At 41.2% G+C, this 26,757-nt stretch overlaps 1 protein-coding gene across 2 annotated transcripts in view; it reads left to right on the top strand.

Moving 5' to 3' along the window:
• The window catches only part of PTPRU (protein tyrosine phosphatase receptor type U), an 849,745-nt gene that overhangs the window by 679,040 nt on the left and 143,948 nt on the right, over positions 1–26,757 (top strand). For both annotated transcript variants that reach the window (XM_085647595.1, XM_085647594.1), the window contains exon 16: positions 19,727–19,917. In XM_085647595.1, the coding sequence (XP_085503721.1) occupies positions 19,727–19,917 (191 nt within the window). The remainder of the gene's footprint in view (positions 1–19,726; positions 19,918–26,757) is intronic.

Here is a 26,757-nt window from a genome sequence, read left to right as displayed (position 1 = left end):
TTTATATTATGCAGGAAAAATAAGGTATGCAGCACATTCTGTGACACTATAATTTGATTCCACCTCAGCTAGAAATAACATTATTTGTGATTTATGCAGATTATGCAAGCTGTGTGGCAGATTTGGTAAATTCTTTATTTTGTGCAATAATCAGCATCCACAGAATTGCATAAATCCACTGCCTCTCACCGTTGTCCATTGTTTTATCAACAAATGATTCATGAAAGCTAAATGAAACCTCCATATTGTAATTAGAATCTGTGCCCGTTATTAGCTACACTTTGAAGAAAACAGCCTTTTCAAGCTAACTACCCCAAAAACTATGTAATGAGTAACTGTGCAATACAGAACAATATTGCCATCTCTGCCTTCTGGTGCAATTTACAAGCCTTTGGCCTCCTGGTTTATGATGTCACTAAAACCCCTCAAAAGCAATATTCGACCGTATTACACAATTACCGGTTAAGTATCTCCTTCTCATTCACCTCCCCCCTTTCAGGCAATACCAAAAATTTGATGAATAGTCACTGTTGATTGTCTGTGGAACTTTCACTCCTTTTATCTAATTCCTGTGATCTGGAGAACGATTCAATGTACTGAAACAATCCGATTGGCTGGTTCCAACATTGCAGAAATGTATAATTGGGAGCTGTGGGGATTGGGCATAAGGCCTGTCTGGAGGCCAGGTCCTGTGGCTAAACCCCCCCCCCCCCCTACCACTGCACACTGCCAAGACATTTGGCTCATCATTAGGGATGTCATAGTTTGTCACTTATGTTATGACTGTTGCATTATGTGCGGTCATAAGCACTTCATGATGGGGGCACATGTTATAGTTAATTAACTAGTGAATTTCAGTGGTTTTCAATTTTTAACTGTAAAATCTAATTCCACTTCAATATCTAAATAGAACGTCACTTTAATCTTTCTTTTTTTTCAGTGAATTTCTAGTTTTTTTTAAAACAGATATTAGGATCTTATTACCATACCAAACTATAATGTCACTTCATACAAATATTTATATCAGTTCGTAGCATGTGTGCTGTAGATGCACATGCTTTGCATACTCCCCTGCCATCGAGTGTTTGGCTTGGAAGTTTGCAAGCTGTTTTTTTCCTTAAAAGTCTTTCATGTCATGAGGTATAGTTACTCCTCCCTTAGCTGCCAAAGTGCATGGGCATCAACTCCATGTTAGATTGTTTTCCCACAGCGGGTGAGGGTAGCATGGAGTTGTGAGTGAAGAGTAAATGATGCTCATGTGTATTGAACGAACAGAAGAGTGATTTGAGTAAAAAGATCTGTGATCAGAGCCACACGCATCCGGCGAAGACGGTGTGCGCATGTGAACATAAAGCCCTACACACTGCAAACAGATGCTTACAGCGTAAGTAACATTTTCCATTGATAGCATGTGTTGCTGTAGATACACATGAATCCTCCAGATGCGGTGACTAGTGTGTGGCTGATGAAGATGTTGGGAATACTTTCTTTAGAACCACCTGGCCAACCAATGCCTGTTGTCTGATCAGAACATTCACATAGTAGTGTTTAGAAAATGTGTCTGGGAATGAATATGCTGCCGCCTGGCATATGTCAGCTAGGAGGATATTCCATGAGACCAATGGTAGTTTCCTACCTTTTACTTTCTAGTAGAGTGAGCCTAGGAGTAACGTTGAGGGTTCTCTTGGCTTTGAGATAACAAATCTGGATGCAGTTATCTATCTGTAACTGGCTGGCCAAAATAAACACAGTAAGGTCACAGGGTGCTTGATAAGGTATTTATTGATTTCATAGATTTTTAGAAATTGACTTAATATATAGAGCCGTTAGGACTGTCTCAAGCCTTCCAAACATAACACTGGGAAGAATGCTTTTGTGAAGTTGCTTCAATCAGAGCTTCTTTTCCGTCACCCAGGCACAACGCAGTGAATGTGTATCCCGTTACCAATTAACACACATGTAGTAGATGACTTCCCGTTGGCTATGGCTTGTCTCCTCAGCCGTTGCAGTAGCAGGCTCAGAGGCATCTCCCTCTGGACCACTGGGCGAGTGTGGAAATACCATCGGCGGTAGTCCCTGGTTTGGGATTTCGTCTCGGAGCGAGGTTCCCTCCTCCGCTGTCACTGTCAGCTGCAGTTGTGAAGTCCTTGATCCTCTGCATCACTTCTCTGTGGTCGCGTTTCCTCTTCTCCTTTGGCATCTCTGTTCCTCATGCCTGTTCCTAGAATACACCTTGCATTGGATCGTACCCACTCCTTTATTTGTTTCGCCGTTTCTTGATCCACTGCAGGTGTGTGCTCATCTGCTAATAGACCTGCGGTTTCCTTATACTGAGGGCAAAGCGCAGCGGCCATGTTGGAATTCCCGCTCTCACGCATGAAAGCCCTTTCACACTATCCTTCTCGCAATTCCTGCTTTGGAAGTACGGTGCCCTTTTTGAGACTTTACAAAGGCCACAAACAATTGGTTGGCTTTGAGAAACGGTTTCATTTTGTCAATATAGTACATTAGAGTGTGCTTCCTGTTTAGGGTACCAATTCTATGTAATAAGGCAAGTCTTTGTGCACCAAAACAAGCTCAGCTCCACTCTGTGATGCCTTAGCTATCTGTCAGTAGAGGTGTTTTGGGATCTGTGGTCCGATCATAAAAGGAGCGTCTAGAGAGATGGGTTCCAGTGTGATCAATCAAAGGCGGTGCTCTGAACTCTTTAGTGTTGGTGTCACAGTAGATTGTGATACCTGGTTCTAGGGTGTAATTCTTCTCTGGGAGAATTAAGGTTTTACAATGTGAACCTTGTTGTCTTCTGCCTTTCCAGTCACTGAGCCGCACATTGTACAGCTTCACATGGGCAAGCTAGTCTAGGTCAGCTAGCAGGTCTCTGGTGACGCTGGTCTTGTTACATCCTTTTTCCCACCTCACAGTCCAGCTCTCTACCGTAGTCTTAACTCTAGAATTTTAACTATAGCATTCAAGAGCGCATGCACTGGCATTCAGCAGGTACCTGGATGCTCTTATTATTGTTGCTAATAATATTACATTTTCAATTGTTCATCGTTATTTCTATTGCTATTTTTGTTTGATATGATTTGGATTTATTATGATTTGTTTTTTATTTATTCTATTTTATTATTGTTTTGCTAGTTTCAATCTTTTAATACAGTTTCTTTAATATTTTTGGTGTACTATTTTTCATTTATTATTTGGGTTTTTTTCATTTACTATTATAGCTAATATATTAGGTCTCACCTACAGATTGCTTTAGTTGTCTGCTGTTGGCAGATTTATTCTCTCTAACACTTTAACATATTCGTCAGCAGGCCTAACACTTAAAACATGTACTGAAGTGGGCTTTGGGTCCGCCGCTCCATAACACTGGCTTTGTGTTCTTTCCCTTGCAGCCTTGACTTGAGACGTTATCAGTCATAGACAATAGGCACCCTTACCTCACTCTGTTCGTTGCTTCTGTGTCCTTCCGCCTTTTATGGATTTTCTGCATTCCAGTTCATGAGGGACTATTTTCTCTCTTTCTCTCTCTCTCTCTCTCTCTCTCTCTCTCTCTCCCCTTGCTTACTGCTGCTTGTAAACGTGTTCCTGATCCCCCATCTTTTCTATCTTCTTCCCCATTTCTCTGCTTTTTTTAAGCAAGGGCCTCACAGCTGTGCATAGCTACCTGGCTGCTCACTTAGATTGATGGCATCACACATTTATCTTTCGAAAATTGCCAGACAGTGATGTTAGAACGATAAATGAATAATTAAGTACAACAAAGAACATGCTCCTTTGTGCGTGCGCTAATGCAACAGCCATCTTTAAAAGGCTTTCGTTGTACTTTAGCACACAAAAACACTCCACGGTAGCATCTTTGCACATGTTTATTCATCAGCAGCATCCGTACTGAAGTACTTTTTGGATAAAGTATAACAAAAACCATTAACAGATGGTCGCTGCTCACGCCCACGCACACATCTGCACAGATGACGATTTTAAATATTTTTCTACTAAGGAATGTCAAAAACATAGAGGCACTGACTGGCAAAGCCAATAGCTGCACACCTGCTTCCTGGGTGAGAACTCTTGGCTCTCCCATTGCTTGTTACATATTTATTATCGCCACTTCCTTATTCCTATAATTGTTCCAGTTCCTTTTGTTCTTATAACTATCAATGTTTATTTTTTTTAGTAGTAGTTTCATTTTTACTGTTTTATCGTTTCTAATGCAGTTTATAAGACTTCATTCTTTGGTTGTGATTAACAAGCTGAACTTCTCCACGAGGGAAAATGTATTCCAAAATCTCGTAAGGTTTGGGTGGCTTAACTAAAGGTTTTTAGGTATCCTTATTGTGGTCTTCCGTGATGGGAGTGTTGAGTCTTGTGATTTGCAACATAACCATTGCGGGTGCGTAGTGTTTAGTCGTTCATCTTTGGATGTTGGATTGCATCCGGGGGTTGGTACTTGCCTCCCTTCATCTAGCCCATGTCAGCTGATATTACCATGATTTATGTTCTGTTAAGATAGCTTTCTTGTGTCTAACCGGTGTTGTAGTGTTGTAATTTCTATTTGCAGCTTCATCGGTTGCTATATAGTGGTGGCTCGTCTAGCTGTTGTAGTATTGTGTTGTTGTGGTTGTTACAATCACTATTGTGTTATTTAGTTGCCAGTTATCCTCGTTATGTCTTTTCCCTGCTAGCCATCACAGAACTCATCTAAGGTCTCTGTCCCCTCGCGCTTTAGTGTCGGTGCCTCCTGCTGCCTGCCACCCTCACAGTTTCATGGTACACAGAGGCCTTTTAGGCCCTCCTCAGCTACAGCTGAGCTTTCCCACCCCCCAATGTGTAACACAGCGCCTTTGATGGCACTTAAATGCCTCTTTTATCTTCCGTGTGCCCAGCACAGAAAGCCCTCTCTCAGCGGCCCAGGAAGCTGCTTGGCACAGAAGCCATTGATAGTATTCACACGGACTGAAGAGACCCTCTGAGATGGAGCGCCATGTGCTGTGGAGACGTTGACAGGACACTTTCTTCACCGACACTCTGGCCTCCTCTGGGTCCTCTCTCTGGTACCAGCGCCTGACTAAAGCTGCCAACGAGACAGCCTCCCAGTCCCCGCCCCTGGCATCTTGATATAAACTACGCTGTGCTGATAATTTTGTATTGATCCAGAATCTGTTTCTAGATACTCCAAACCGTACTTTTGTAATCTGAACTAAGTTACTCCCATTCCTGGTGCCCTCATGGGAGAGGCCAGTGTTGGTATGGGCTACCTGGAGTCTGAATTGCCCTCTCAACCAGAACACAAGTCAAAATTGTATTGGGGATGCACTGCTTCTGCTCGACCGGTTGGGGGAGGGAAGAAGTGGGGGCGGATGTGTGGTTGTGAATTGTGCCTCTGTTTATAAGTGACTACATCCTGTACTCAGGGTCATTGGAATTATGTGATTGTGCGGCCGCAGCGTTTTTTGCATGATTATCGATTTGCTGTTTGTGCCACCTAATCCCCCAAAACTTTCTAGCTCAAGCGGTTCAAAAGTTACTGATAATACAGCGACATGTGTTGCTTGCCGTGCATTGGAAGGCCCTTTGCAAAGTTGGACTGGTCACCTTTCTGTTGCTTATTACCAGGGGCGGCTCCTCCACTAGGGCGGAGGAGCCTCGCCCCACTGCTTTCTTGCAGTGCAAGAAGCAGAAACATAAAATGGTAAAACTACCATTTTATGTTTCTGCTTCTTGCATTGCGAGAAAGCAGAAGGGTTTGGTTTGGGGCGGGCAGGTGGGCGGGTCTCCTCTGCAGGGGAGGAGTGGCTTGCCCACTGCTGAGGGCGCTGAGTGTTTGGTCAGCCATCTTGGGCTGGCCAAACCAGTCATGCGCACTCTGCCTTTTCTGCATGCAGGCTACATGGAGAAAACGGCCTCCTCATAGGCGCCTGCCATTGCAGCGCTGTGATTGGCCTAGGTGAGGGGAGGGAGGCTGCCTGTTTCCTGTTCCTGCCGGAGGCAGGAAAGCAGGACCGGACCGAGCAGTGAAGACACGGGACCTGGGAAAGGTATGTTTAAATATTTTTTTATTATCTAAACCCCCCTCTGCGCGCGACCTCCCCCGTTCCCGCCACTCCACCCCCACTTGTGAGCCGTGCCGGCCGTGACTGCTTATTACTGTTTTTGGGAGTTAAACTTGTACTAATGAGGTACAACCAATGCTCAGACAGTGTTAACAAGTGTAAAAATGACATAATAACAAAGTAATACTGTCACAAAATGTGTCGCATTATGCTGAATAATTTGACTTTTCTTGCTGCAAAATTTTGTCTACCCCATTGCATAATTTGGCCCTCCCCCTGTGGCATAATTCCATTGGCCCTGCCTGTACTTGTGTAGTGCCTAAGGGAAGCTTGCACTGCGGCTGGCTGATTCTGCAAGCCCTTTATGACTGAGGGAAGAATTTTACCCTTGATTCGTAACTACATGGCATGCAGCAATAATAACACATTATTGTTTCCGAATAATGTCTTGTGTTTCAGCCCAGGTAATTGATCCCAAGAATCTGAGCCCTACATAGACACGCAAAAAATAACTTATGCTGGTCTATGGGTAAGATCTGACGTCACCACATCACACTTTAATATGTGAAGGCCTCTCATAGCGCGAAAAAATACGCAAGGGAATGTCCTGATTATCGATTGATTTCCTTTTGACCCCGGATTTAAGGTTGCAGCACAAACTTTAAATCTTTCTAAAAGTGGTAGTACCTAGTGGGATTACATTAGCCATTGATACACACCACATGTTTGCAGTGTGTGCCATTAATATACAGACAATAAGCATCTAACACTTCTGAAATTGAAACTGACATTGGATGGATATGTTTTGGAGGGCATAGCCTGAATTACATAAAACGATTGACAAAAAATAAAATGTGACTAAAAAGATGTATTAATTAGAAAGATGTGGCACTCATATAGGCCTTTATGAGGAATGTTTGGGAATAGGCAGCATTCCAAGGAAACACACTTTCCCTCGCTGACATTTTAGCCAACTGTTGTGTTACAACTAGTTTCCCGAATTTTGCAAGGGGTCATAGGGTGTAAACTTGTGCTGCTGACCAGTGCACAAGCAGCCTCCATGCAGCACGTAAAGCCAAACATGTCTGCATGTCTAAACCATTAGAATAATCGAGGCGTACCATTAATAATGACGCCTCTGTAGAATTTAGTTTCCCTCTCCATTTGGAGAATTTCCATTTGCCAATGTAAAATAAATCTAATACGAACAAAATAAGAACGCATGCATAAGACCTGGCTTTTTTGCTTTTCGAAATAATGGGTCACATTTTTACTTTGATTTTCTGAAATATTGGCGCATGTCCCAATGGTTAACATTGAAATCCATTCCCCAACTCGCACGAGGAAGACCATTCTAAAACAAAGAAAACAAAAAAAAACAACATGCTAATGTCCGTCGCCTTTTGATGGGCTACTCCCAGACTTGCACGACATGTTTGATATGTTTGAAGTATAGAACGCTAATCCCAATTCCAAACATACCTTTTACAGACCAGATCATGTATCTGGTCTGTAAAAAATTAACGCACATGCACAGTAAAAGTCGAAGACTATATACTTTTTTCAAGGGGGAACTGGAAGAAAGGGAATTTGCCCTCATCTTCTCCGTTATTTCGTGGTGTGATGTTAAACCTTTGCTTCTACATCTATATATCAAGCTTTACGCAATGGATTGAAATTCCATTTACCACTCGGTACCGTCCTACCGTTCTGTTCTAGTCGCTGTTCTTATATGAGCCCATAGGCGGTCGAAGAAGGCCAACCTCCTGGCTTTGACAGCTCCATTGTTACGCTGGGAAGCTACAGCCCAATATCTGACTGTGTCTGCTTCCAACTCATCCAAACTTCCCATGGCCTAGAAGTCCTGAATAGTCAGGTGTCTTGCTGATCGTCCTGTGCTTGTGAAGTTTTAACTTGGGCTCCAAAGTCCACCGCTGTAAAGCCAGAAAGCACTAAATAGGTCATGCAGTCCCTGATATCAGCAACCCCAACTGTGCCTCTTCAACGTGACTGTGCGCAGAAATAGCTGCCTATTTTGCAAGAGCCGTTCAGTGAAATTCAGCCCTTTTTGCAGACCTTTCTTTCACAATGTTCTACCAAGACAAAGCAGTCATCAGGACTCATCTTCTTTCCTGGCAATGATGTAGTCTCACTTTCATGTAAGCCAGCCAGTTTTGCTTTCCACACAGCTTTGATGTGAAAATTCAACTCCACAAATTATCTGTTAAATTGATTTTGGTTTTTTCGATTAAAAGAACAAAGTAATTTTGGTTCAGGAAATAATGCTCGTGGCATTGCTAGGTAGAGTCCACATATGTCTATTCTCAAATAAAGCAATTTCCAGGTGCCTTCTTGTCAGAAATGAACCTCTCTTACAGTAAATATTTCTACAAAAGGAGAAATTACCAATATTTGGTAGAAAAATTAGATTTTGTTAGGAACAGTGAGGTTCAGGATGTTGTCGGGTGATAATCATAGTAAGTACAGCAGTAAGGGGAAAGGGCCCTACAGTGTTAAGTGCATCAAGTGAATTATCTTTTTAAATGTTGCTGTTTGCGCTATTTTACTCTAATAGACCATTTATTTGTGGATATATTAGTAGTTGTATTGTGCAAACCAAGCAGGTGAGCAACGAAGAGCTGAACAAGAGAAGTGAGCAATGTTTGATCATTTAAGGAGTGGTTATACAACAAATACTGAAAGCCATAGGGAGGGAAATATTCATTTCCTGTTGTTGGCAGTACAGCCGGATTCCCGTGTTAAAAAAAAATGTTTGATATGGAAAGTAGTCCTGAATATTGGTGCGCCGTCAAAATATTTTTAATTAAAATGTAATTTCTTTTTAAATTATAAATATGTCCTTTCATGTTAGCATTTAGATTACTTTTTAGAACATTTAATTTCAGATCAAATATTGCATTTCATTAGAGTCTGTGGGGCAAAAATTAATTTCAAACAAATGATATTAGAACAAAAAAATAGAACAGATCATTTCACACTAAATATTGTTCACCAGGGTCTACAAAATTGAAAGCAGGATTTATTGTTCTTCTGCTCATACCTTCAGCAAGTTCATAGTACATAGTTGTTAGAGCTGTTAATGTTTTTTATTTGTGCGCACAGCATGACGGCCATCAGCTACATTCACAGTATTGGAGAACTGTATTGTTATGTTCAAGAAGTGAATGCTGTGGGTACTTGATATAAGGAAGGCGTAGGAAAGGTTAGACTTAGGAAGTCAGAGAATTGCCTATTCAAAGAATGGTCATCACCTACATGTCTACTTGCCCTTTAAGAACGGAAGGCCGAGGAGAGGTTATAGGGTCTCCTCCATCTGCTCGTACGTTGCTTCCCCTCAACTGCACCCTCAGGGCAGCAGTGGGTGAGGTCAAAATTACTAATCTTACTCTAGACCTAGAATATGTGAGGAAAGAGCAACTTCCGACCAAATATTCCAGGAGGCTTATTTAGTATTCCAGCTCCAGATCTGTACCATTTTGTGGAATGTTATAAATTCCCCAAGTATTTTAAGGAATGGTTTAAAACTGGTAATTTTGAATGACAGAACTTGGTGACCTGAAGGCTCAGTTTAGAGCAAAAAACGAGGAATACCCCTCAACCAGACCCCCCTCTCAAAGTTAGATCCACATTGCATTAATAAAAATTTCCCCTTCTGCCACAATTTTTGAGATGCAATTTCCCATTAAGGACATGAGACCAGAGTGGGACTAAAGACTATCTATCATTCAAGCCAGACCAAAGTCTGGATGTGAGGGATAGATGGGTCTCATGGATTGCAAAGAGCAACTGTTGTAGAAGTAACATTGCTACCACAATCTGAGCAAATTGGTGAATTTTTCACCAAGATCTCCCGTGTGAGATGGTTTTCATCCTATCTTTGGTGTGGGTTGTGGCTGAAACCGTCTCTGAAATCCCTTTCTTAGGCCTCCCATTCTTGCAGTGGCAGCCACGAAGCATCTCTCATTGACACACAGAGTGATAACCTACCTCGATTTCTCATCTGTGGTGGTATCTACAGTGGTGGGCGGTGACCCTCAACACTGGAGGGCTGTTGAGGGGATCAAAGTCAAACACTGTGGGGGCCAAAAAGATTTTTTTAAATGTACTTACCCGTGTTCCCCTCTCCTCCGTCTTATTCTTCTTTCTCAATGCGACGGCACCTGATGGAGCCTCAGGTAACCCTCTTCTGCAAATCCCAACGCTGCTCTCATGCTGTAGATGAGCAGCATGAGGTCAGGGTCAGGATTGGTTGTAGAAGGCTGTCTCGATGCTCCAGCTTGCACGTGAGGCCTGTGCCTGCTCTCCACCCAGCTGTCTGACAGCTAGGTGTAGCGGTTTACACTGCACATGTCAGACTTGCCATCGCAGGACATCTGGCCAAAGTGAGTTACGCAGTGTAAACTGGTGGAGTGAGCACCACTCCCCTGATGCCAGTCAGCAGCAGCCCGACCACCAAACACGGCTCGGGCTGGGAGCAGGGGGCGCCTCTGGGTATCTACTGTAACAAGATCGTGTCTGTCTCAGTACTGGAACAGTTTGATGTGTTTGTTGGGTGAAATCGTGCCCTTACCATACAGGTCATTCAGCAACTTATGTTACATTGGTCTGTACTCCTTTTGACACTGAAGGCGAGTATCGTAGATTATAATCTATGTGCTTGACATCAGGCGCGCAACACCCATTGGACTAAAAGGGCTTCAGCCCCCCCCCCCCCCTGTCATGTGTGGCAGCCCGGGATGAGACAGCTTCTCGGGCACACACACAGCCGCACCCAAGCACTTCACAGGTCTTTAAAAGACCATTTGCATGTTAGTGAGGCCTTGCTGTTGTTTCACCCCTTCTAAGAGCCCCTGCAGCTCCACTCCACCTATTGCTTAAAGATTCAGCTCCCCCCCCCGAAATCAGCTCCACTCTGCCTATTGCTTAAAGATTCAGCACCCCTCCCGAAATCAGCTCCACTCTGCCTATTGCTTAAAGATTCAGCCCCCCCCCCCCCCCCCCAAAAAGAGTTTGCATTTGTCAGCCTCTTGGGGCCTTGCCTCGGAGTGCCAGGCTCGGAAGGGGTTACTGGTGAGCTCCAGCAGCCCATCCCGGCTCTCCTGCCTCCTGGACGCACCTGTCTGCTGATAACACCAGGCAGTAATTCTCCCCCGGCTCGCCCTTCTTAAGCCTTATGCTAATGGCATCTGTGCTAGCATCTTCCGGCGCTGCTTTATCAAATCTCAGCAGCGCCGAGTCCCGGATTAATCCAGTTACCAGCAGTCATTGTCTTGTAGACAGCAGTAGCCCAGAGGGCAAAGCTATTCTTTTTTCCTCATCCTACTTTTTGTTACATTTTTAGTCATTATCGCTGAGAGTGTTTTCGCCTGCTGCTGCCGGCAGCTGCCCATCAGCCATTAATTGTCTTCGGCTTAAAAGGACGGTCCTAAAATGGCTGCTGTATTTTTTACACCCCCCAGCTATGTCCTCCTTTTTCGTTTAGTCTGTCTTCTCTCTAGTGAGCTGCCTCTCCTTCTCGGCTTCTTGCTCCTTCTCTTGCTTTTCTTCCTGCTATGCTTCATCAATGCTTGATTTGCACATTCATTATTTGGCAGACTTCTTTCACCACTATCTTCCACTCTTGTGCAAGCCTCCTTCCTGACTTGCTTCCCTTTTTTCCATTCATTTCTTACTTACATCCACCCCTTTGTCTTTCCTCCGTACCTTTCTTTTATGTCTTCTTCCTAGTTTCATTCCTTCTGTTCCTTCCTCCATTCCTCTGTTTCTACCCACCATTTTTTCTTTGGTCGTTACTCCTTTCATTTTCTTCCTCCAACCCTTTAATTTCATACTTCCTTTATCACTCACTTCCACGCTCCCTTTTCCTTGTTTCCTTCCCTCCATCATTACATATGTTTGCTTCCTGTTTTTCCTTACATACTTGTTCGCCCCTTCTCCCCATTACCTATTCTCTTAATTCTTTCCCATCCTTCCTTCATCCTACTATGTTTTTCTATGTTTCCTTTCTCCACCCCTATTTTCTGGTCTACATTTACTTCACTTTCCCTTTTTCCCTCAATTCATGCCACCTTCCTTATCCCATCTTTTATTTTCCTCATTTTCCTGACTGCCTTCCTTCTATACATGTTCCTTCTGTTGTAGCCATCGCTTCCCATTTAATTTTGCCTTCTTTCCACACTTACTCTGCGCCGTTCTTCAGTGTCTTCCTAGCCCCATCCCACTTCCCTGCTTACTTCCATCCCGTATGGCATACAGACATATAGCCAAAGTACTGTACACAGGGCTGGAGAAAATGGATGTTAATTTCAGCTACTGGCAAATACTCTGGACCACATTCCAGGCCATTGTGTTTTTTAGGTCTCGCCTGACCCAGCGCATGCGCTGGTCTGGTGAGACTTATTGAGAGGGCTCCAAAAAGTGCTACCAAGCCAGCCTAGAGCTACAGTGCATGTGCGTGGGCGCCCGCGCCGCGCTTTACCGCAATTACTTTTACTTTCGCGGCCGCATGGCCGCTTTGATGTTTGATCGTGATCCCGATCGCGATCACTTTAACTTTCGCGGCCACACGGCCACTTTGCATAGCCAATAGGTCTCGCTTTTGGGACCTTATAAGTATTTAGTTATGCAACTGTTGCATGGCTAAAAACTTATAAGGTCCAAAAGGCGAGACCTATTGGCTATGCCAATGCTTTCCATCCCGTATGGCATACAGACATAAAGTACTGTACACTGGGCTGGGGATGTTCTTTTAGCTTATCTGTGTATTAGGGAGAGGGAGCAATCATATGAAAATCTGTTTTGGCCTGGTATCGGTGTTGACCCCCACAGGGATGAAACTGGTCCGGGGTTGCTTGGCTTGTCATTCAGAGTGGAAATGGTCCATCGGCTCAGACCGGGATGACCTTTCTGATTTTTTTTATGGTTGGTTCTGGTCTGTAATAATACATACAAGCTAAAAAACACAGAGTAGAATGTGGTTCGAGTTACTACAGTGAGCTGAAATTAATTCAAGTATTCCACCTATCACTTACTTTATTGTCCACACAGGACTGTGGCAACTTTGTATTGTAACCTGGGACTCTGTACTGCCCAAGTGCGATAGGTCCCTTGCTCTAATATCCTTGCCTGAGTTTTGTGACTCTGGTGGATTGTATTTGGCCGTACCTGGAGACTAAGTGTGACTCTTGCCACGGTGTCTTGGATCCACTGTCACTTTTGTGACTTTGGGCCTGATTTAATTATTGGCGGTCGGGCCTTTTTCCATCAGGGCAATGCAGAAAATTACTTTGTTCCCCTGGCGGAGGTCCCTACCGCCATTTTTAGAAATGTACGGTGGGCCAGTGGTCACTTTGAACATTTACAGAAACTACTGTTAAGGTGGATCCTGTGAATGCATTGGAAGTTTGCCCTACGGCTTTGTCAAACATTATGAAGCTGTAAGGCAAAGATTCCAAAGGTATTCTTTTTTTTAAGTACAAAACCCAAAGTGGGCTTTTGTATTTGGAAAGAAAAACAAAAAACAATGCCCCCTAACAATAAGAGTCATCTTCCAATTGCAAGGGGGAGGTGGGGGGCATTTTTGTTTTGTACTGCCCCTTGCTTCCAGGGTTTGGCTGGCGTTGACGGGCAGTAAACTACAGCTATATGTCCTCCAATCCTAATGGGGCGGATGGACATAAAGCCAATTCTCTGACTGCCCTTAATCCGTTGGGCTGTCAGAGAAGTTTGACCACAGCAGATACTGAGTGGTCTTCGTGGTGGTAAAACTGTGATCCACCCACTTTTCAATTCAGCATGTGGACCATCATGTTGGCAGTAAAGACACTGCGACAGAATGCTTACCACCAACATTTAAATTGGACCATTTATCACTTATGAGTGATCCAGCTCTTACCTAGTGCCTATGACCTACTGTATTGTCCGGAGATAGCTCCATTGTAGCCTCATGGATCTGAGAGTGTTCATTCACAAGCGACCAGAGAAGCCATTATCTTCTGACCACAAATTGTGGATCCCAAGACTGGAAGTAGGTGACCAAACCTTATCATGAAGAGATGCATTGTTTGCTAACAAATGCAAAAAGAACAATTGATGGACAGAATGCAGAACAATGTCATACATTCACCCCAGTACAGAGATCTGGTCCTAAATACATCGTTTTTATGCTCACCATGCCATTCCAGTTTGAAGTTGAACCCAGCCATATGCAAATCAGTCTTGACCCTGTGCCCAATGGGAACAGTCCAGCCCGAACTGTCAGGCCAGGTGCTCCCTGGACTGGAAACAAGCATCCTAGCACCGGTTTCGGGCTTTCAGCCCTTATCAGCCAAGATAGCTTGACTCCAGTGGCATGGAGAGCACGGGACCCACATCTGGGCATACCGTCCCACTCGGGGTGACACATGCAAAAAGAACAATTGATGGACAGAATGCAGAACAATGTCATACATTCACCCCAGCACAGAGATCTGGGCCTAAATCCTTCGTTGTTTTGCTCACCATGCCATTCCAGTTTGGACCCAGCCATAGGCAAATCAGTCTTCACCCTGTGCCCAATGGGAACAGGTCCTTCCTGGACTGGAAACAAGCATCCTAGGACCGGTTTCGGGCTTTCAGTCCTCATTAGCCACGATAGCTCTTGACTGGGGGTGAATGTATGATTTATTCAGCATTTCGTCCATCATTTGTTTGCGTAGCACTTTTCACCCTAAGTGGGATGGGTATGCCCAGACGTGGGTACCTTGCTCACCGCGCCACTGGATTCAAGCTAGCCTAGCTGATGAAGGGTAATACCAAGAAACCGGTCCCGGGATGCTTGTTTCCAGTCCAGGGAGGACCTGGCTTGGCAGTTTGGTTTGGACTGTTCCCATGAGGCACAGGGTCAAGACTGATTTGCATATGGCTGGGTCTAAACTGGGGTGGCATGGTGAGCAGAAGAACGATGGATTTAACCCAGATCTCTTGACTGGGGGTGAATGTATGATTTATGCAGCATTCTGTCCATCATTTGTTTGCGTAGTTGTTTGCTAACAAAGGCCAAGGTTTGGCTTTGTATTACCATTGCAACCTGAACCTATTTCAAACCTTGCATGCTGATAGTCAAAAGGGACTGAGGTGGTAAAAAAATAGAGTTGCCTAACCTTTATCAGTGACAGCACAATGTCCCAAATGGGACCTGATTACCAGTTGGGTGGTGTGGGGGGCTGGAGATAACAGGAATGGAATTGCAGATTGTTCTCCCCTGTACCATCCAAGTATGTGTTAATCCAGTGGGAATGTGAAGAATACATGCAGACTCTGATATACTTGGTAAAAATACATATGTGGACCCCCTTTCAATGTGGAATAATGGGCCCTTTTTCACCCCCATTTACCATCCTCTTTTCAGAACCTCAGAATGATAGCAAGGGGGGGGATATTTTCGTGAACCTCCTTGTCCCATTTGACACCATTGACCACTTCATTCTCCATCATCATCTTGATAATTCTTTTAGGAGAGCATCTTAAAATGGATATCTTCATGTTTGTCGTAAAGGTCACTGTCAGTTTCCAAAACCTTCCATCTCAGCTTCGCTCCCATGCATGGAAATTATTGCAGGCATTAATTTTGTCTCTACCTCTTTTTCATCTTTATCCATTGTCTCATCTGCTGTAGAATTTGCAAATCAAAACATATCATTATGTCGACAGTATACAAGTTGTGTTTAAATTACCTGTCAGCCTTAATGATGCAGAAACCACCATCAACTCAATTCTAACCACATCCCAGAACTAGATGACAGATAACTTTGTAGTGTTAAACCCATCCAACACAGTGGTCGTGCCTTTATAAAAATATTATCCACACCGACTAATTCCTTTTGGCTCCCCTCCATGGGCAAGGCCCAGTTCCAATTTATTCAGCTTACATTTTACTAAAGCTCGAAAATGTCCTTTGAACCACAAAATGATTGTTACTAATTCGTGATTCTTTCAGATCAGAATTATCAAGAGCATACTTCTTTTTTAAATTACTCTTGCAAATATGTTTTAGACAATGCTTACATTCAACCTAAACATGCCATATACGTAGGCCTTCCCCCCCAAAAATTCTTTTTTTTACATCAGCACATCCAAAATTCAATCTGCAAAATCGTACACAACTTATAACTGTATATACAAAACTTTATTGGTTATCTGTCCAAAAGTGTGTGTAATTCAAGACTGCTTGTACGCTGTAAAGAACTGACCATACAAATAGCCCTTCCATCCTCACCAGTAAACTTCAGAAGCATGCCCCTCTGTGCTCTTTCCATTCAGCGCATAAACCTGAATTTGTCACCCTAAGGTCTAAAGCAGAGAAAAGGGGAGTCTGGTCTTTCTCTATCCTTGGCTCAAAACTTGGAACTCTTTCCTAATAAGCCAGAGAGCTGAAACCAAGCTTTAAAAATTCAGACAGCATCTGAAAATGTGGCTTTTTTGCTTTATAACTTAGGTGTGATGGCGCGTATTCAAAATAAATAAAATAAATGAAAAACAAAATAATGAGAAAAAAAATTAAAGTAACTGCCATATTGGTCTGTGCACCATTATGGTCAGTTGTCCACATCTCTTCCCAAGCCTTAGAGCTTAAGGCTTCACGTGTGTGTAACTGAATGACTTAAGTCCTTTGCTAATGTTAGTGGCTTATGTCTGTTTCAGCAGATTTATTCTTTATCATCCCAGGACCTTTTTTCCGTCCTGATCCACCTATTTACAAGTCTATATCACATGTTGAAGATTGGATGTCAATTTGTTTATTTATGCTATTAATTGCTTGCATAATTTGTGCCATTAAATGTATATTAATTTATCAGCTATGCCCTTGCGGCTTGGTTCCTAATTTAGAATCTATGCAAATAAATTAAACGAAGAAACTAATGGAAATGCTTTAAACAATGAAACAGAAATAACACATTAAAACCATCTTTTAAAGAGCCTGAGAAATGGATATCATTGGCACCCCCGCCGATTCAACTAAATGTTGATTAAATACACTGGGGAGTGATAACCCCATATTATAAACTAGCGGTCTAAAAGGGAACTTGCCTTGTGTATTGCTGCTCTTGCTCTTACCCTAGTGGCCAGAAGTGAATGGCACAGAATGATCGCTGGGCAAGTTGGAAAAGAGCCGCCCCACTGTGTTAGCCCTAGGCGAGGCCGTCCAGTGTGAGTGAAGGGCACTTTATGAGGGCCTGAGGATGGATTCATGCTTGGGAAAACCCACTACGACCTGCAGTCCGGTCCCTGTCCCGCTTATGTCTGCAAGATTAAATATCTTTTCCCTGTCATCTTACACTGCAATACTTACCTTACGCTTTTCATAAGTAGTCTTTGGTGTGGATTTCTCTGTGACTAATTTATGCTGATGCTGTGTGCCTCATCTTCATTAAAATGACGTGTACACAAACGCTCCCAACCTGGAAACATGACCAAGGAGTACAACAGCTAGTAGGATAATGGGCGAGGGCACTGGGCATCAGATGCCTAGGGGCCATTCAGACCTAGTTGAACTAGATAGATGCTGTGGAATATACTGGGAGGTGGAGTCTTTAAACAACCCGTGGGCATTTCTTTATTACCGTGGTGTTTCAGTTTACTTGGCAATAATACATGGTCTCACCTATAGTGGTGGTTATGAAGGATCAGCGTGTGAAGAGCAGAATTGCATCCCGAGTACTATTAATTTTCCTTAGGCCACCTCAGTGATTTACATATGGGCAGATGTTCCTCTATTACTCGCCAACACTGTCACCTGGGAATTCTCCATAGTCCCTTATTGGCCTTTTGTGTGTGCAAGCTCTGGTCTTCTTTTTCACAATCTTTTGCATCTCACTTCATGATTAAGGCTGATGCATGACATTGCAGGATTTTTTTTGCATGCTTGTGAATCTCATGCAGGACACCAAAGGCTTATAGGTTACACATCAAACAATACACATCTGACCATACCCAATAAAGAAGAAGTTACTTACGTGACCAACCAGAAAGAACCTTGGGGCCTAGGTAGGAGTAGGTTAGTGCTATACAAATGCTACAATGCATTACAGTGTGGGAGCTAGCTCTGCTTTCTGTACCATGGGCTATGATATGAGCAGTGTTGGCCTAGTGTCACTGGAGGCACTCTTCTGGAGTTATTCACCGCTGAATCTACACCACCAGCACTGCTTTCACTTCCCTGTAGTTTTGCAAGGCCTCCTGCTAACTTCAAAGTCATACATGACAAAAATAAAATACACCAGTTTAATCAGTACAAGTTGTAAGTTTGTGTTTTGTTGATGTTGAAAATTAATAGTCCTCCCATCTGCTCAAGAAGCGATACTCTTGTGCCTGTCATCACAGCAGAGTGGAGTGTCCTGGGCAGGGTTCCATGGCCTCTCCACATCTGTTAATGAGTCAACTCCAGATGTCTGCACGGTATGTGAGCTGGAGAAAGGCAAGAACGGCTTGAACTCTGAAGCTAAAGCTACTTGACTCGTCACTGGGCACGGGTCCCGTGATCTACAGTGACACGACTCTCAGCCCGTTTTTCACATAGCTGCCAGCTGATCATATCATATGAGGGCCACCTGTAGACCCACTCGGCTAAAAATAAACTTTGAATTCTGGTAGTTGATTATGTAGTGAGTGTAAATATAGTTTTTTTCCTACAAATCCCAGTATTAGTTTTTCTGTTTGCTAAAAGACGAGGAGTTCACAAAGGTTGACCTGGTTGCTCAAGACCAATTGTCAGCTATGGATGTATCTCTAGGTGAAATTATGGCACTCCCAAAAGTGGGATGGTCGTAAAGTTTGCAGGTCGTTTTTGCCTTTATTTTCCCTATTTTATTACATGTTTGCAGGGCCGGCCAGGGAACCCAAAGCAGCCCTGGCAATATTGTTGGACCAGCAGGGGGGGTGGCGGTGGTGGTTCAAGGCTGCAAGTATGAAGCACTGCTACTTTTGTTACTGAGGGCTGATATTGCAGCACTGCTGAACCTCCGTGCCCCCCATAACAAACCCGGCCCCCACTGCTGCAAAACCAGCCCCCAGCCTTCGGGGTGAAAAACCTGATGCCCGCAATAGCCAGTCCGGCCCTGCATGTTTGTCAAATATGGGTGTGGCTCCTTTAACACAGTAACCATGTGCTGTTTTGTTAATACCCGTGCATTGGCAAAGGTGTGTGAGTATGCCCATTTTTAATGCAGAAGGGCAGCGGCTGCAGGTTAACAGTGTGTTGGCCCAACCACACAATGGTTTCAGAGATGAAATAGCTTATCAATCTGCAGAACCAGATCTAAGTGCATTGACAGAGCTGTGTGTAGGCCTCAGTACTTTTATTGCAGGTGACGGAGGGGATTCTTGCAGTTTTAGATAGAAACCATTGCCGGGGTCTTATGTAGAATCATAGGCGTAGGTTGTGTTGAATGTGTTGATTGTCAGTATATGTCCAGTTCATGCCTGAAGATAATTTTTTAATATTTAAGTGTGGATTGTAATGTTATCTGTAGTTTCAAGTAACCCATCTTACTTGGTTTACCAGACATGATATGTCTTTCAATACCATTTATACTTGTGTGAGTTTGGTTTGTTGATATTCCTGTAAGTGGTGGATGGTGGTGCTATTATGGAGCTTTTGTCTTATTCCACAGGAGACCCACGTAGCAGTGTCGTCAATGAATCCAGCAGCCTTTTGGGTGGCTCTCCTCGCCGACCATGTGGACGCAAGGGGTCCCCCTATCATACAGGCCAGTTGCACCCTGCAGTCCGAGTGGCAGATCTGCTGCAGCACATCAACCAGATGAAGACAGCAGAGGGCTATGGCTTCAAGCAGGAGTATGAGGTAAGGACTCCTGTGAAAGGCTTGTATTATGCGGGACTCACCAGTACCAAATTACCCAGTAAATGTAGCTCCTAGTAGACACATGGTCCATCAAACTAAACCTTATATTTGCAATTTTTACTTCAGGACTTTTTTAGTTCAGGACATTTTTAGGACTAACATGAACAACACTAGAATAGCCCTTATTAATTGCTGAAGGAGAACAATAATTACCATGAATTCCACAAACACATTGAATGCGGTTGTGCAAGTCCCATATATGACCATGGGAATCATTGTACTTTCAGTAGGCTCCTGTCAATTAAACTGTCAAATAAATCCTTTTTCGTATCAGTGACACAGCTTCTGCTCTTCCATTATTGATGGGTAGCCACACATTTGCTGCATCCATCAAAGGAACAAATCACTTTCCAGATACAAAACATTTATCTTAGTAACAGTAATATAAGAACCCTCAGTCTCCTTCCTCGAAGCACGCCAGCCCCAGATGAGAGAACCTCCCCTTGCAATATTTTTTTTACCGGCAGTTAAAGTTTATCTTTTTTCCTCGATAGTGTCCTCTCAATTTATTTCCTGAAACAATACCAAAACTACATACCATTAAACTTTTGCATAGGTTTTGGGAAATAGAGTGTATTTTATTTAACTTCATTTGTTTTACACTGAGCACATCAGGAGTACTTGGTTGTCACAAACCTAAGGATTTTCTAATTCTAGTAGCATCTCTATTGATGTACAGGTAAAAGTCTTGTTTTAGCTACCATTCAATACCTTTATTTATCCAAACATTAAGCACTCACAATTTTGGCACAGTGGGTGAGGTACATGGTGATTATTTGCAGAGGTTCACAGGTATTAGTCAAGCAGGGAACATCTGCTCCCATTGTCAACACCTGGCATTTACTTTAAACTAAACTTACTACATACAGTTAAATTCAATGCAGCATTTTGTAATTCAAATTTTCTTCTATTTAGTTTAGCGGTTTGGTTTTAAATTTACAATTGAAATTAAAGTGAACTTTTTTTATACAAGTAGTTTGTGCAGCTACTGTTTCAATTTCATTTAATTTGGATAATTTGATAGCATTCAACATCGATTATTTCAAAAACATTATCTGGATTACGTTTTTTTTTCAGTTTTATGAAAATATTTTAATTTTATTGATTTGATATTAAATTTAGTTATAGTAATTGCATGAAGATTTGACTTCACTTGTAAATTGCACGTGAATTAGGTTTAGTTCCAGCCTTCATGCACAAAGTGGAATTAATATCTGGTACAGTGTTCTGTTGACAGTCAGGTTTGACTTTGGGTAGACTGGATTTGAATTCCAATCACTTTTCTGTTTTAGTAGCCTAATTGTTTTTATGTTTTTGGTTTGCTTTTAGATAATTAAAACATTTTCTTGTTTGTGGTAGTTTTCAGATAAAATGTGTTCAGCTCTGTTTCACCGTGTGTGCTGAAGGCAAGCAATGTCTTTTCATAACATACTAATTCAAATATATTTTGTTGCGTCTTTAGAAGAAAAAAAGGCTTTTCATTATAATTCCTGAATTAGCAGTCTCACGATTTATTGTGTCCATATGACATTTGTGTTAGCCTGTTCTTCATGCTTTAGTAGACGTCTTTCCATCAAGTGTATTTCCTTCTTCTATTTACAACTCAAATAGGGCCAAGTTCAATTTAATCTGGAGATTCATTTTAGACTTCATCTTTTGTGTCAGGGTGATACTGCACTCTGATTAGTCACCTTACATAGTATTCTACTTAAGGCATTATGATTTGTTTTTGTACATTGTTTCTGAATTAGATTTTTTTTTGTTTAAATAACCAAAGTGCATCAAAAACCCATTAGATTCTTATCTACTTTTTCAACACCATTCAAGTTAGAATTTGTTTTTAAGGATTTGCTAGGCTGTTAGGTGTTTTCTGAGTTTTAACAAGGAATTCAAATATAGATTTCTGTGACTAAGCTTGTTAAAATAGTATGTCTCAGTTGGAGTAGCAATATTTAAGTCCAGTGTCTTGGGAGTAGGATTAATAAGACTGCTATTTTATTAGCAAAGTTTCATTTATTTTTCTTCATAATCTAATGACCTTAAAGTTTGTAGTAGCATTTGGTTAAGGTGTTTATTCTCTTCAGTTTATTTTCATGCTCCATGAATGTCCATTGTGGTTTTTGTACTTGATTACTGTTTGTCTTAGATTTTATTTTAGTGTAGAAAAGAATTATATTCAAATTTGTGGTTTCCAGTACATTCTTCTTATGACATTCCAATTTGTTGATTTTCCAAAGTAGATCTGTATTTGTACTAAAGTTGAAGAAAACTAATCTTTGCATTTGCATTCATGTTTTTTTGGTGTAGCACCCTGACCACTCCTCCATTTGATTTTACATACACATTGGATTATAACTCTTTATCTGTTGTACGATGCTATGACATTCTAATTAGCTACACATCGGACTTACTGCAGTTATTCATATTTCTTTATGTTAGCCACTTTTTTTTCAACCAAATAATCCAAATATGTTCCACTTTAGTAGATTAACTGAACCCAGTGTCTAGTGGTTTATGATTTTTTGTTTTTGTTTTTCAGGTTGGGCATGCATTTAGTTGTGTTTGTTATACAATGGTTTCATTCTGATGTGTTATGTTAATGAGTTAGTACTTGAAGTTCATGTAGTTCCCTTATGTTTGGTACAGTAATCCGATTTGTTTACAGCTTTCGTAAGCATAAGGACATGTCTGATTTTTGTCTTCTATTTTAATCACTGTCATGCATATATTGCTGCACATGTATGACTAATATTGGTCTTCTAATAAAGTTATTTACACATTTGTGACTCCAAAGACATTTTGATCTTTGGGAGTATTTAGTCTTTTAATTCATTCCAGTATTTTGAAAGCAGTGGGTTCACAAACCAATTCTAGGTTTCAAACTAAAAGGCTCTTTACATTCATGTTTGGCAAAATGTCAAAGACACGCTCATTCAAGTAGCTTCATATTTTTGTGCAGTGTTGGCCATCATGTTTGTTTTGTATGTGATATAAATATTGTCTAATTGAGCAATTGCAATCATAGGTTATATTGGTTTTTAATTGCGAAATACTGCAAGATCTGTATATATGGTAGACATTTGCAATCAGATAATTTTGGTTTCAGAACTAGCACTAAAGTATGATTTATCATACTAAAGGAATTTATAGTGTGTTGTATAGCAAATGTATGATATTTGGATTTTAAGTAGTCTTATTTTGGATGTACTATAGTAAGGCTGCTTCTGTTAACTTTAATTAAATTATATTTTCATAGATGAATTGCATTCACTTAGTTTCCCAAATGTGTTGAAATATGTTTCCTTGTTAGGAGAGTTTTTAGATTCTAAATATGTAATGCTCTTTTGACTATACTAACTACATTCCAATTTTTGTGCATCATTTATGTTTCAATTATATTTTCTTTCTATTATAATAGAAAACTACATTTAATTAATTTTCCAGTCAAGTGTTGCAATAGTCTTAAGGTTTTGAATAAAGTCCAATTTTAATCTGAATTGTTTGATTTCAGTTTCAGGATATATTTGCATTCTATTGATGTTGGTTTAAAATACAAGGCAATTGCAGATTTTCAGACTTTAGTAAATGGATACTAAGTCAATGTTAATATGTTCAAGTGTTTTGTCACACACACTATGCATTCTGTTTGGGTTTTCATTTGGTGGTACTCTCACTTATGTTTGTTATTGAATCAGGATTCTGGTATATAGATTACCATGCTGTGATTATTTGTGATATTTAATTGTTGATTGAAAAAGTAAAATGTCTATTTCCTCAAAGGTTTTCTGTATGGGCTTTCGCAATCGACATGTTAATATGTGGATTCTAGGACAATGTTAAGCATGGTTTTGAAGCTAAGATATTTATGGATTCACATGCTGTGCATTTTCTGTCATTTAGTGGTTGATTAGATAAGCACATTTGGTTTTCTTGAAAACTCTTTACTGTGAACTTTAACAGCAGGCTTTTTTGTAATGAGATCCCAGTATGAGTTCAGATAGTACTCCCCAATGTCCCATGCATCACTGCCCTCATTTGATTGGTTTTTACCTTTTGTAATACAAACTGGATTAATAGCTACATTTATTTTCCATTTTTAGATAGAACTTGCATTTTACTTAGTGTGATAATTGACTTTGTTCTAAAGGCATCTACTTTTGTTTGTTTATATTATATAGATTATATTTTATTACACTGGTAGGATAATATTATGCAACCTAATTAGCTTAATTTCAGATGGTGTCCTAAAGCCATCTTGATTTGTTTGCAATTAAATAGAATTTTGATTCAGTTAAAACAGATAATTTGCATCCATAATAATATGGTTTCATGTTTTGCATTCTTATGTCATTGAAGATTCTTTCAATGCAGTTTGTTTAGATTTTGTTTCAGCGAATGCTCTTCAAATGTGATTTAATTTGCCATGTTATAAGCAGGTGCAGTTTCAAGTAACTTGTTTGGCAATTATTTCCCTTTAACTAAGTGGATTGAAATGCATGTTTTGTCAGCTGTCCGTGCTGATACTGACAATAGGTTTGAGTATAACGCTTGTAATTAAAAAATAATTTTCTATACCCAGTGCCTTAAAAATAATTATGTTCAGAAAAATTTAAGTGGAACTCTGTTTCATGGAGTTTAGAGCAGCTAACGTAGAGTTTAAGTATTTATTTTGGTCAGTAGGTCACTTTGTTTTCTATTCCATGTTGTTTTTGTGAATGTACATTTAGTTTCAGTTTTGTTCAAATTCATAGAATTTTGCTAAATTAGTTGTGGAATACTACTACTAGTCTATTGCTGTCTATTACTAAACGAGGAGCCTGCTCCACTCAGCAACAGTCAGCTGAGGCCAGAACCTCCCTTGGCTGCAGGTCATAATTAATTATTAAACTCTTTAATTTCAGGAGAAAATATGGTACCTTTTTCCAGGGTTGGACTGGGACTGTAAATAGACCAGGGCACCAGAATAAGTGGTCCCCATTAAGGAATTAGGTAGCTGAAAACGTGGCCTATGTTTTGAAACTGGGGAAAAGTTTGAAATGCATGGATTTTGAGCTTGCTGCAGGCAATATTTTTTTAATATCCTGGAAATCAACAGTAAAACCTACCAGACCATAAAACAGGTCCCCAAACAGACAAAAACAGGCCTGTCAGATCAACCTATCGGACTCTGCCTGATTGCCCTATAGGCCAGTCCGACGCTGCCTTTTCCTCCCATATTAATTCTCTCATTCCTATACTAAACTTAACTCTTACTCTGATATTGTATTTCTTAAGCTCCTATTGTACCTTATACAAACATACTGTACCATACACCCATATTCTGTCTCACACCCTGACTGTAGCTATTGTAGCAGTCACTGTCACTTGCTGCAATGCGCTCTTACATCTTTTGTCCCACTTTCATTTACTGTACCTATCACATCCATAACTTACTTTGTAACTGTATACTACACCTCTTAAAACTATACAGTGCTTTATGCATACTGAGCCGATTGCATCCAGACTGCACTGGTTGAACCCATGCTTTGGCTTTCACGTATCCTGTAACTTTCACTCACACTATACCAACTACACACATACTGTACCTTCCACGTCTATACTGTACCAACATCTTGCAGTCATAATATACCTCAAATCCCATGCTCCACTGCCCATACAATACGGTGACTTGCATACTGTGACACACACCTTTCACATCACTACTCAACCTCTCACATATAGTGAGCCTCTTTTGCTCCATAGTACCTGTAAATACACACATTGTACCATTCATCCAGATAATGGATGTAGTGTTCTGGAATTGCAACTGCAATTCTATACATATTATGCAAACTCTGCACCTCTCTAATATGATGTATCCTTCATACAATTTCTGGACATTTTTTTAATCAAGATTTATGTATGAATCTGTAATTTCGCCTATGTGGTGTTTGAGTGACAGGGTTAAATTCCCCCTTCCATTTAAGAGATTGTAAAGCAGCTCATATACCATAATGAGTCATTAGTTTGAGGGGGGCTGAGAGGCCAGTAGGCCTAGGGCAAGTTCAGCAACATGTGAGGTGGAGCCTTTCATGGGAATCTGCTTGATGGAAATTAGGAGATCAGTGGCGGCTCGTCGAGGGAGTGCTGCGGGCGGCGGGGTGGGGGGGGGCAGGGTGGGGCAGTAGTAGAGTCCGACATACGACTGACAGGAGTAAGGTAAGTAATTGAATATATAAAACAATTTACCTTGTGCGCGCTGCATCGCTAGTTGACACCGAAAAGTGCTCTCACAGACATTAATGATCACAGTATTATGATGTTAGCACCAACAGGTGCTTTTATAGATTAAAGATGGCAGGTTTTCTGTGTTATTGTATATCTGATCACATTATTGGGTACATAGAATGGTAGTCAGTAAAGGAGAAGTGTAAAGATATTTGTCCAAAATGCTGACTTGATGGAGTACAAAGAGACCACTCGCTGTCTATTCCAATATTCAGAACCTTAGGATATTGCTTTTCTTTTCTTTTTAAACAGTTTCTATGTGAGTTGTGGTATGAATGTAGGTTAATTATTGTTATTGGGAAATGTTGATTGGTAGGGAAGGAGGGGTTGGCATGTATTTCTGTGTATATTATGCACTTGCATATATCGTATATTATGATATTGACAAAGTATGTTCACATCTTTATATGAAAGTTAATTTAATATTGAATATATAAATCTGAATGGCATTTCAATAAATGTCATTTTGAGATTTTTTGGGCTCTGCATTTGAGATTGAATGTATTATAACTG

Source organism: Triturus cristatus, chromosome 3_2 (assembly GCF_964204655.1).
Source record: "Triturus cristatus chromosome 3_2, aTriCri1.1, whole genome shotgun sequence".
Taxonomy (NCBI): Eukaryota; Metazoa; Chordata; class Amphibia; order Caudata; family Salamandridae; genus Triturus; species Triturus cristatus.
This window is presented reverse-complemented; position numbering and strand designations above follow the sequence as displayed.